The sequence below is a fragment of the Hemiscyllium ocellatum genome, chromosome 8 (genome assembly GCF_020745735.1).
Source record: "Hemiscyllium ocellatum isolate sHemOce1 chromosome 8, sHemOce1.pat.X.cur, whole genome shotgun sequence".
NCBI classification, from domain to species: Eukaryota; Metazoa; Chordata; class Chondrichthyes; order Orectolobiformes; family Hemiscylliidae; genus Hemiscyllium; species Hemiscyllium ocellatum.
Genome location: NC_083408.1, coordinates 64,990,448 through 65,003,632, shown reverse-complemented (window position 1 = coordinate 65,003,632; position 13,185 = coordinate 64,990,448). Strand labels below are relative to the sequence as shown.

The 13,185-nt window shown below is 39.3% G+C and overlaps 1 protein-coding gene across 2 annotated transcripts in view; it reads left to right on the top strand.

Annotated features, from left to right (window-relative positions):
- kiaa0586 (KIAA0586 ortholog) overlaps positions 1 to 11,221 on the top strand; it is a 533,649-nt gene extending 522,428 nt beyond the window's left edge. For both annotated transcript variants that reach the window (XM_060829108.1, XM_060829107.1), the window contains exon 32: positions 10,856 to 11,221. In XM_060829108.1, coding sequence (XP_060685091.1) covers positions 10,856 to 10,998 — 143 coding nt within the window. In that variant the 3' untranslated portion in view covers positions 10,999 to 11,221. The remainder of the gene's footprint in view (positions 1 to 10,855) is intronic.
- The last annotated feature ends 1,964 nt before the right edge of the window (positions 11,222 to 13,185 follow it).

Genomic DNA, 13,185 nt, shown 5'->3' with positions numbered 1-13,185 from the left:
GAGTTTTAATTGATTGTGTAGGACCCCTACCTAAAACAAAAAAGTGGGAATCAGTATTTGTTAACAATAGTGCATGTGTCTACTGGATTCCCAGAGGCCGTTCCATTTCAATCCTTCCATCACAGCTAAAAGGATTGTAGAGGGGTTCCTTAAATTTTTCACTTAATACAATAAGATCAAGGGTCAAATTTCATCTTGAAATTATTCAAGTTATGGACATCTTAGGAATAAAACAATTCAAATCTACTGCATACCATCCAGAGTCACAGGGACATCTAGAAAAGGTGGCATCAGACATTAAAGATCAGATGATTAGGATAAGGGAATTCTATTTGTGCTTTTGGTGATCAGAGATGCACCAAATGCATTGACCAAATTCAGTCCATTTGAATTACTTTTTGGGCATAAAGTGATAGGACCACTGAAGTTGATTAAGGAGAAATCAGTAAGTCAGGATTCAGAGACCACATATTTGGATTGTGTCAAATTTTAGGGAATGATTAAATAGAGCAGGGGAGTTGGCTAGATACTAAAAGTATCACAGCATACAATGAAATAGGAAGTAGACAGGAAATCAAAATCTCGCAATTTTGTTATCAGGGATAAACCTCTTCCAGTGTTACTTCCAGTGATAGGTGAACCTTTAAAAGCAAGGTTTATTGGACCTTATCAAGTCAAAAGGAAATTCAGTGAGGTGAACTATTTGATAAGGACTCCAGACAGAAAGAAATCTCTGTATGTGTGTAATGAGAATACGTTCAAAAGGCATTTTGATAGGGAAGCAAAGCAAGAGAAGAATGTGTTAATGGTTACAACAGAGGGAAGAACCAAGTTCAGAGGATTCTGAATTGGACTTTCCTCAAAAGGAAATTGTCAAACTTTGGGATAATTTGATTGAATTCCCTTCCAAAAGGAAAATCAAAATGACCTGAGAGTTATTACTATCACATAGAAATCCGTGAGATACGTAGAAATAAGTTGGGAAGTACTAACGCAATGATGCATGATGTAGAGGTAGGAAATGCTGTTCCAATTAAGCACCATCGTTATAGGCATAGTCCTGTAAAGTTGGCACAGATTCAAAAGGAGATTGAGTGCATGCTCCAAAATGGCATAATTGAAGTGAGTGACAGTGACTGGAGCTTACTCGTAGTAATGGTGCCAAAACCAGATGGTACCCAGCAGTTATGTATGGACTGTCACAAAGTCAGTGCATTTACAAGACTGATGCATATCTAATTCCACGTTTGGAGGACTGTGTTGAAAAAGTGGGCCAAGCAACTTAGATTGGACTTATTCAGAGGATACTGGCAGATACCTGTGTTAGAAAGAGCAAAGGCATTTTCAGCTTTCATAACACCCGAGTGGACTGTATCAGTTTAATGTCATGCAGTTTGGTATGAGGGGTGCGCCAGCTACATTTCAGAGACTAACCAATGAGGTCATTGTCGGATTACCCAACTGTGTCATATACATTGATGACCTGTTGATTTTTAGTTATACATGGAAGGAACATTTGCAACATTTATCAGACTTGTTCAATTAATTTCGGGAGGCAGGTTTGGTGGTAAACCTCGCCAAAAGTGAATTTGCCAAAGCCTAAATCACCTTCCTGGGCCATGTTATTGGACTTTGACAAGTGGTCCCATGGGATGCAAAAACAAAGATAATCGGGGAGTTTCTCAACCAGCATCAAAAAGAGCAATACTACGGTTCCTGGGATTGAGTGGATTTTATTGAAAATTCGAACCAAATTTTGGCAGTGTGACTGCTCTGTTCACTGAACTGCTAAAGAAAGGCAAGAAGTTTCGGTGGACAGCGGACTGTTGGCAGGCACTTGACAGCCTGAAAGCTGTGTTAACCACTCCCCTAGTATTAGCCACACCTAATTATGCAAAGCCATTCAAGATGGCTATTGGTGAGAGTAATGTGGGTGTCAGTGCTGTGCTCTTGCAGGGAGATGAGAAGGTAGAAAGACCTATCAAGTATTCTCCAGGAAATTGAACATTTATCTGCAGAAATATTTGATGGTTGAGAAGGAGACTTTGAGCATCGTGTTGGTATTACAAAATTCCAATGTTAATGTTACCAGTAATGTATCTGAAGCAATCATATATACTGATCATAAGCCATTGAAGTTTGTGTAGAAATTTTGGGATAAAAGGCATAGACTCCAAAAAGTCTAAGTTGAAGAGTTTGAGGGATTACAGCTAACAGATACTGCCTCAAGAAAAAGGCTTTCAAGTTTTTTTTTAGAAAGAGCACTTTTACAATGAAAGGGGATTGGCCAATTCTCCCAGCTCAGATTTTCTCTAGTTTGGTTTTAGCACGGCAGTGTTCTGAAGCTGCTGGATCCAAAGAAGCAGGTCCAGGCTGGTACTGTCTCTCTGACTTCTCTCCTGTAAGACCCTGTGTTTGATTTTAACTTTTGTGCCAGAGGGTGTTTATGGGGATTGTTGCAAGTATTTGGAGCAGCAACATTAAGTTAGGATGACCTATTGGGTTTTCAGATAGGTTGTTATCCAGTATTCTGTTCTCTTTTGTTTGTGTTTCATTCCGTAATCTTGTAAATAAATTCTGGTTTGTTTAAAACTAAATGGGTTGACCAGCTGCATCACTCCTGGAATATCCACATTATATCTGCTTAAAACAACTAGCAAAGTTCAGGCTCTGGGTCACTTTCTTGAGGAGGCCATGACCTGGTCCATAACACAGCTCACTCATGATTTTGGAAACCTCTATCAAATTGTCCATTGGCTTTCTCTCCAAGGAGAACACAGTCTCAACCTCTTCAATCTATCCTTGTTACTGAAGTAAACCGCTTCTGTACTCGCTTTAATGCTTTCACAGCTTTCTTAACGTGGTGCGCAGAACTGTACACAGTATACCAGGGTGAGGTCAAATAAAGTGTCTCATACAAGTTCAACATTTTCTCCCTGATCTTGTACTCTGTAATAAAGCCAAGGATACTGTAAGCTTTATTACCTGCTTTCTCTGCCTGCCCTGCTGCTTTAAATGATTGGTTCACATAAATACCCAGGTCTCTCCGCTCCTGTGACCTGCTTAGAATTTTAGTCCTTATATGGCCTTTCAATGTTCTTCCTATTATAATGCATCACTACTCTTCATTGAATCTCATCTGTTACCTATTATTTCCTCACTAATTTGTTATCTGTGGCATTAGATCAAACACCTGAATATCCATGTACACTACATCACTGGTACCTCTTCAAATAACTCCAGCAAGTTAGTTGAACACAATTTCCCCTTTAGAAATCCACACTGATACTTCATAAACAATGCATCTTTCTCCCTGTAATGACTAATTCTATTCCAAATAAATTATTTCTAGACGTTTTCCCATGAATGAAGTTAAACCAACTGGTCTGTAATCCCTAGGTTTATCCTTGCAGCCTTTCTCGGATAAGGCAGTAATGTTTGCAATTTTCCAGTCTTTTGATGCCTCCCAAGTATAAGGAAGACTGATATATGGTGGTCAGTGCCCCTACAAATTCCATTTCCGCTTCCTCAAAGTCCTTGGATGCATCGCTTTGGTCCCAATGCCTTATCAACTTTATGTACCAACAGTCTATCCAGTGCTTCTGCCCTATTAATTCTGGATCCTTCTAGTGACTGAGTTTCCTCCTCTGTCATCATGGCCTAGATGGCATCTCTTTCTTTGGGAATGACAGATGCAAAGTATTCCTTTAACACTGCGGCCATAAGGGGATTTACATCTATGGTCCCTAATTGGCTGTACTACTATTATTTATATATTCATGTGAGTGTTTTGGTAACCTCTGTAATGGCTGCTAATCATAGAGATGTACAGTACAGAAACAAACCCTTCAGTCCAACTCGTCCATGTCGACCAGATATCCTAAAATCAATCTAGTCCCACTTGCCAGAATTTCACCAAAACCCCTCCTATTCATGTACTCATCCAGATGTCTTTTAAATGTTGTAATTGTACCAGCCTCCACAGCTTGTTCCATACACACACATATCATTCATTGCATGAAAAAGTTGCCTCTTAGGTCCCTTTTAAATCTTTCCCCTCTCACGCTAAACCTATGCCATTTACTTCCAGTTTCCCCTCACCCAGGGAAAAGATCTTGTCTATTTAGCCTATCCATGCCCCTCATGATTTTATAAACCTCTAAGGTCACTCCTCTAGCCTCCAACACTTCAGAGAAAACAGCCCCAGCCGATTCGGCCTCCTCCTGAAGCTCAAACCCTCCAACCTTAATAACATCTTTGTAAATCTTTTCTGAACCCTTTCAGGTTTGGCAACATCCTTCCTAAAGGAGACCGACCAGAATGGCACACAATATTCCAAAACATGGCCTTACCAAAGTCCTGTACGACCTCAATGCTTCTCTTATTTGCTTTTTCACCTCTCATCTGAACTGTCAATATTCCTCTTGGTGATCACTATTATTTTCTATCGGATACTTGTCATAAAGAAATAAGTACGTTTATCTTAATTTCTATCTCCTTCATCATCCAAGGAGCTCTGGATTTGTTTACTCACTTTTCCCATTTGAGAAAATATACCTTGATTGTACCTGAATTGTCTCTCCTTTGAAGATAGCCCAATGTTCAGTTACTGATCTTCTGCTAACCTCTCATTCCAACCAATCCCGCCCTGCTCTGTTCTTGCCCCATTAAAGTCTGCTCTCCGCCAATTAATTTTTCCTCACTCTGGATTTTTGCAGGTCATTTCCACCAAATATTGATGAATTCTTCTAACTTTGTTGCTGAGTGTCCAAATAACCCAAAAAGGTCAACTCAAATACAGGAATTGTTACTACATGACTAACACCTAATAAAACTAGTAGAATGAAAAAATCGTCCTCAAAATGATCAACAAGAGCCTTTGAAAAAAGTTGTGATCTTTGGCACAGGGTTAGGTTCAATGTAGAACTGGTTACAGGATGTGAATAACCAAATTGTCTGAAAAAGTTGAGAGTGTAAACCTGCGCTTTAGTGATCTTTATAAATAGAGGTGTAGAGCGTAACAGCAAAAGGCACTTTGCAAACCTATATGAAACAGTTCAATCGTACAGTAACTAGTTTCCAGTTGTGGATGTGAAGGCATTGTAGAGGGTTCAGAAGAGATTTATTACAACAACTACGGGTCTGAGGGATTAGAGAGAAGTTGTTCTCCTTTGAGCCAACAGACCTGAAGAAATTCGGTCATAGTGTATAAAACTATGATGGGTTAATAGAATAAATTGACTTGGTTTCTAATAACCAATCAATCAGTTGGCTCAGATTTAATTAAATTTCAGTTTATTTGCAAAAGAACCAAAGACAAGGTAAAACCTTTATACATGGGGTGGTTAGTATTTAAGATGCACTCCCTCCTGATATTGTGGTTGATAAGATCAAAATTAGTGTTCAGAAGGAATTTAGATAAGCTCTTGGCGAAAAGTAATATAGGGGGGGAAAACACGGCATGGAGGTAGATAACAGTCCATGGACAAACATTTGAGGATTGCAGTGTCCGTGAAGCATGCACAGACATCATTGTGAAGAAACAGTTTGGATGGTTGCTGTGACAAGCATTTGGAGAGCTGCAGCTGCCAGGTAGTTCTCCATGTCCAGAGTTTGCACCATCTGGAAGGAAAAGCTCAGTTGGCTGGATGGCTGGTTTGCAATGTAGAGTGACATCAACAGCATGGGTTCAATTCCCACACCGACTGAGTTTTCATGAAGAACTGCCCTTCTCAACCTCTCCCCTTTGCTTGAAACATGGTGACCTCAGGTTAACCACCAGTCACCTCTCTCTATTGAGAATGCAGCCCAACAGGACTATGGTCCGATGAGATTATGGTGATGGAAGTTTTAAAAAATAGAAACAAATAAAAGCACATGATAGGTTTGCATAATAATTGACCTGTATTAGCCTCATCTCTGCAACTCAACGTGCCACTGGAAAATTTAATTAGGCAGCAATCATAACTTCAGCTGCACTGCACACCATGCTTCCCATTCTTGGGCTCTTAACCTTCCCTCTCCCCACCAGGAACATCTCAAAAAATATATGCATTGATCCTATTTCTGTCATCAGCTAAAACAACTCAAACTTACAACTAAATTGATTTGCCTGTTCATTTGCTGTTATATCCTTTATATATCACTGTTTTCTTCCCTAATCTCATATGTAAGACAGTTTCTCAAAAATCTCTCCATCCTGAACAAACAATGAAAAAAGTTAAAGGACTCAGCAGATTTTTTCTTAAAGTCTGCATTGCCAACTGAATTATACTATTTTACTGAGGGCCATACCCAGGATTTTCTATTTTGCTTTGGTGTTTGAAGCACAAATAGTGAATTATAGAACCTGAAAATCATTTGAAGTCCAAGTACTTGAAAACAATGGTGGCTAGTATTACTATGCTTTGGCTATGATTTTTTTTATTCATAAAATCCAGTCAAAATTATTGCAAATATTGACTTTGTGCTTCAGCAAGTAGCTTTAGTTATCCCCGTCAATTCAACAGAAACTTAGAATGTCATATGCATAAAATGTAGAGCTCCACTGCCTTATTGATTACATTCACATTATTTTCATTAAAAATCTAATTAATGAGCACTTCTAATATGTAACACTTGACAGATAGTGTATCACTATATTTCATTGGAAAAGTAATGAATTTTCATCACCCTTGCATGAACAGTGAGGTGTTGTCACAACAACGGTATTCTTTCTGCTTGGCTTTCCGTAGTTCTACCTCATCCCACATAAGCCATCTGTGTTGCGACAAGCAAAATAAAATATTTGGAACAGAGGCCAAAACAAATCTTCAGTAATGACCATCAATTAGAAAACAGAGTTTATAGTTTGAATGATTAGAGTGTTGATAGAAAATAATTTTATTACACTCTGGCATATAAACTAATTTTATTTGTTCAAAGATCATTTGATGGTAAGTAAATGCTCACTGGCATTGAATATAAAGCTTTTAACTGAATGTTATTACTTAAAGTAAGATATACTCAAGCTAAGTAACTTAAATCTGAGTATATGTTTTCCTTGAGGGGAAAAAACAGCATTTATCATCGCAATGATTTTATTCATAAAACTAGTCTTTTGAATCTACAGAGCCTGCAACATAAATTGTTAAAATAATTCTAGTTAGGAATTTAAAACATTTTCAGAATATATTGCATGGTTTAGCGAGGAATATTTAGAATTGTTATGTTTGAGAAAGTTATGCCCGTAAATTATTTTCTACTGAAAACAAAATTTAATTGCAACATGTTTAACAGTAGAAGGACCAGAAATCAATTTGCATTTGTTGGCTCGAAAAATATTTAGGCAAGAATGGTTCTAACTCTTTAGATCTGGTATTTGCCAAGCGATGATTTAACTTCTTTCAAACTCTGGTCCACTGCAAATACAGAGCAGTTTCATGCTCGACCATGCTGCATCTCAGCAGAATTGAGTAACTGTCAAGCACAGCCATAGTCTACTCAGCATTGGCACACAGACCAGTATACTACCTGTATTATTCCCTGAAATCCATCCCAAAAATCAATGGCAATCCTAGCCACTCAGTAAAATCTAAAGTGTACAGTGTATACAATATGCTGTGAATTTAAAATATCTTACTGTGCTGGAAAAGAGTATTGCTTGAGGTAATTATTATTTAGCTATCATGTTAAATATGTTCACTCAATCCAATAAGCAAAGTAATTAGGTATAGACCTCTTTAAAAAGAGGATATTCTGAGAATCCAAAAAGGCTATAGTGCTCATGAACTCAATATTTCTGCTGCTAATTTTTGAGACGCATCTAATGAGGTCAGTAATAATCCACTTCTCCTGCTTTTGATTAGTGAACAAAAGAGAAGAGTAATTGGTTTTACTCTGTTATCTTACACACATTTTGCATTTCACAATTGTGAACCTTGGGCATCTGACCACTGTCATCGAGCCAGCAATCCCCCTGGACTTGATGGATTGCAACTTAGGATTTAAAGAAACTAATTGCAAATATAGTGGATGCATTGGCAGTAATCTTTCAATTCTGGTAAAGTCCTAGAGGACTGATAAACTGCCAAATGTGACATTTTTATTCAAAAAGGGAGGGAGACACAAAAATAAGGTAATGATAGGCCAGTTAACATCTGTTATTGGGAAAATGTTAGTCTATTTTAAAAGGGCATAAGAGAATAGAATTTAGAAATATTATCAAACAGCATCAGCATGGCTTCATGAAGGAGAACAATTTAACACGGTTATTTGAGAAGGGAACCAAAAGATATATTTGAATTCAAAAACCTATCGATAAGATTTCATGAAATGATTTAAAAAGATAAGGGTCATGGTGTTGCGGGTAGCATATTAGCATAGAGGATTGGCTAACTAAAAGTTGGAATAAAGCGGACCTTTTAAGTGCTGGATGTCTTCAAACGGTTAAAAGTGGATAAATCCCCAGGACCTGATCAAGTGTACCCTAGAACTCTGTGGGAAGCTCGAGAAGTGATTGCTGGGCCTCTTGCTGAGATGTTTGTATCATCGATAGTCACAGTTGAGGTGCCAGAAGACTGGACATTGGCAAACGTGGTGTCACTGTTTAAGAAGGGCGGTAAAGACAAGCCAGGGAACTATAGACCAGTGAGCCTGACCTCAGTGGAGGGCAAGCTGTTGGAGGGAATGCTGAGGGACAGGATGTACATGTATTTGGAAAGGCAAGGACTGATTAGGGATAGTCAACATGGCTTTGTGCGTGGGAAATCATGTCTCACAAACTTGATTGAGTTTTTTGAGGAAGTAACAAAGAAGATTGATGTGGGCAGAGCAGTAGTTGTGATCTATATGGACTTCAGTAAGATGTTCGACAAGGTTCCCCGTGGGAGACTGATTAGTAAGGTTACAGCTCATGGAATACAGGGAGAACTAGACATTTGGATACAGAACTGGCTCAAAGGTAGAAGACAGAGGGTGGTGGTGACAGGTTGTTTTTCAGACTGAAGGCCTGTGACCAGTGGAGTGCCACAAGGATCGGTGCTGGGTCCTCTATTTTTTGTCATTTACGTAAATGATTTGGATGCGAGCATAAGAGGTACAGTTAGTAAGTTTGCAGATGACACCAAAATTGGAGGTTTAGTGGACAGTGAAGAGGGTTACCTCAGATTACAACAGGATATGGACCAGATAGCCAATGGGCTGCGAAGTGGCAGATGGAGGTTAATTCAGATAAATGTGAGGTGCTGCATTTTGGGAAAGCAAATCTTATCAGGTAAGGTCCTAGGGAGTGATGCTGAACAAAGAGACCTTGGAGTACAGGTTCATAGCTCCTTGAAAATGGAGTCACAGGTAGATAGGATAGTGAAGAATGTGTTTGGTATGCTTTTCTTTATTGGTCAGAGTATTGAGTACAGGAGTTTGGAGGTCATGTTGCAGCTGTACAGGACACTGGTTAGGCCACTGTTGGAATACTGTTAGCAATTCTGGTTTCCTTCCTATTGGAAAGATGTTGTGAAACTTGAAAGGATTCAGAAAAGATTTACAAGCATGTTGCCAGAGTTGGAGGATTTGAGGTATAGGGAGAAGTTGAATAGGCTGGAGCTGTTTTCCTGGAGCTTCGGAGGCTGAGGGGTGATCTTATAGAGGTTTATAAAATCATGGGAGGGGCATAGATAGGGGAAAAAGTCTTTTCCCTGGGATGGGGCAGTCCCGAACTTGAGGACATAGGTTTAGGGTGAGAAGGGAAAGATATAAAAAGGGACCTACGCAGCAACTTTTTCATTTAGAGGGTGGCACGTGTCTGGAATGAGCTGCCAGAGGAAGTGGTGGCAGCTAGTACAATTGCAACCTTTAAAAGACATCTGAATGGGTATATGAATAGGAAAGGTTTGGAGGGATATGGGCCAGGTGCTGGCAGGTGGGACTAGATTGGATGGGATTTCTGGACGACATGGATAAATTGGACCGAAGGGTCTGTTTCCATGCTGTACATCTCTATGAGTCTATGAGAGCTTTCTGGGCTGGGTTTTTAACATATTGAGATAGACAGATTTTTTTTTAAAGTCAGTAACGGAATCAAGGGTCATGGGGCTAAGGCGGGATAGCTAGCGGAGGAATATCAAATATTAGGGGCAGCACAGTGGTTCATTGATAGCACAGCTGCCTCAGTGCCAGGGACCCCGGTTCAATTCACTTTGGCGACTGTCTTTGTGGAGTTTGCCCGTATATGCGGTTTCTGCCGTGTGCCGGTTTCCTCCAGCAGTCCAAAGATGTACATGTTAGGTGGATTGGCAATGCTAACTTGCCCCTAGTGTTCAGGGATGTGTAGGGTGCGGTGTCAGCCATGGTAGATGCAGAGTCGCAGGGATTGGGTGGGGCACTGTTCAGAGGGGCAGTGTGGACTTGTTGGACTAGGTGGCCTGTTTCCACCCTATTAATTGACCTGTTCAGCGATGTTATTACATATCTTTGGAGCAGGTGGGACTTGAACCCAGGTCTTTCAGACCATGATTAGGGACACTATCACTGCACCACAAGTGGGCCCCTACCACTGTTGGGATGCAATTTTAAAAAAAGTGATCTTATTGAATGACAGAGCAGGCTTGATGAGCTAAATGGCCTATTCTTTGAACAGTGGCAATTGCCTATTGCAGTTCAGATATTTGATAGATAGTTTCTAAATATGCTATTGAAATTGAGCATAATGGGCTGCTGTTTAAATTAATGTTTATTGCAAAATGGGGAATAATTTGGATACTGCAAAATAGTCTTGGGTTGCGCTTGTGGAACAATCTACTCACGCCTTAGGTTAGATATTTTTCATAATTTTGGAACCTGAATTCATCATAATTTGTTTAATATTACTCTTAAAAAGGTACCAAGGCTGAAAACTTTTCTGAACTTCAAGCAACTGCTTTGAAAATGTCCGTAACAGTACCTTCCATGAATGAAGAGGAGCAATCTGGCAGCATCAGCACTGTAGATGGTGACGACACTTCTGGGGCGGAGATATTTTAAACATTCAGTTTCTTATAAAAAGTTTTTATTATTATGAAAGTTTTCTATTAAGTATTTTGGAATATTGTTATCTTTTAATTCGAAGTTTCAAAGATTTTAATTTATGTTTGTTGTAAACAAATGATGGCAAAAGCCTTATTCTTGATTGCAATATATTGTAATAAACCTGATACATTCATGATTGTGTTTTAATTAAGCAATAAATGGATCTATTTCCTTAGAAGTTGATAATTATTGTGTTTTATAGAAAAAAAACGTGGTAAACTCAAATGCAATGTTTGTAGTTCGGGGTTCCTTTAGTTTCTCTCCCAAACCAAGATTTCTGGAATGGGAAAATACAATTCCCATTAAAAATGACAGCTGACAAGCTGATAGTTATCACCTGTACTCAGGACAAATAGCACAGACATGTAAAAATAAGAAACCTGCTTCTATCAAATATTTTTATACATCAATTTACACTAAACTCTGTAAAGATTAATATCTGTTAACATTTTCCAAAAGCCTGTAGGTTTTCCTTCTGCTCACTTAAAAAAAAATGCTCCGCCTTGATTTTCTATTTTTTTTAAAAGTTGATACTGGTACACAACATTGTCATCTTTATGAAGCCTTAGACTCAACTGCACGTAAATCTGACAACAAGATTTTGCAGACTCTGTTGCTGCAATTTATGATGTGGAGGTGCCGGTGTTGAACTGGGACAAAGTCAGAAGGCACAGCACCAAGTTATAATCCAACAGGTTTATTTGGAATCACAAGCTTTCAGAGCGCTGCTCATTCATCAGATGAAGTAAAGGGATGCACACAGGCACAGAATTTTTAGTGCAGAGAGATAACGGTAAGATAATTCCAGGTAATTAAGAGTGTCAAAAGGTAAATACAAAATGGTGTGAATGGAGTGTCAATAGGCTTTAGATTAGAGGGGTGCTGGAAAGGTACAGCAGGTCAGGCAGCATCTGAGAAGCAGGAAAATCAATGTTTCGGACAAAAGCCCTTCATCAGGAATGGAGGCAGGGACCATCTCTCCACCCTGGAGGCTCCCTGCTTCCATTCCTAATGAAGGGCTTTTGCCCAAAACGTCGATTTTCCTGCTCCTCGGATGCTGCCTGACCTGCTGTGCTTTTCCAGCACCACTCTAATCTAGACTCTGGTTTCCAGCATCTGCAGTCCTCACTTCTGCCTTGTCAATAGGCAGCATAGTAAGTCTTTGCAGATGATCAAAAGTGTCAAACAGTGTGAGTAAAGTATCAACAGCTGAATAGGGATGACCTATGATCCAATTAATAATTATATTTAAAAAAGGATGGTGCTAGAGATATACCTGTCGTTTTTCTAGCCTTTTGGTTAAACAGTGGCACGACAAGGTCTGACCAAAGTAACAAGTAATCCAAAAACCTAAAGCAAAATGTGGGTATTCAGTTGTCCCAATCAACCAAAAACTGAATTTGTCATTGCTGTCTCTGGAACGTTACAAACACTTTTGCCTACATAGCAACAGTGAACACTCTTCAAATATATCTCATTGGCTGTAAAATTGTTTAGGATGCTCTGAAATTATAAAAAGACACTATATAAAAGTGTGTTTTTCATTCCCTTTGAGCTGTCCCTGCAGGAGAAAAGTTGGATCTTGCCACGGTCATGAGCACCATTACTTGAAAGCAACCACTTGTGTTTATTTTGTTTCAGCGTTATTGAATTTCTGATCAATCACAGATGAAAATGGAAGCAGTCAGGAATGATTGATAATAGCAGATAATCCCGCTGTAATTTTCCACTGAAGCTTTGTTCAAATAGTATGGATTCAGACAACTGAGTGTGGAATTTGCACATTCTCCCGGTGTCTGTGCAAGTTTTCTTCCACAGTTTAAAGATTGCAGGTTAGGTGGATTGGCCATGCTAAATTGCCCATAGTGTCTAGGGATGTGGAGGCTAGGTGGGTTAGCCATGGGAAATGCAGAGTTAGAAAGGGGTGGCTCTGGATGGGATGCTCTTTGGAGAGTCAGTGTAACTCAATGGGCCGACTGGCCTGTTTCTACATTGTCAGGATTCTATGATTCAAACAAAAAGATATTCTTTGCCAGTTGCTCAACTGCAATACGAAGGTGATCAGAAATATGCTTTGCTGTTGATGACAGGATGCAGCCACAAAATCATTTCAGTAAATATTTACAATCAAGGATTTGAACA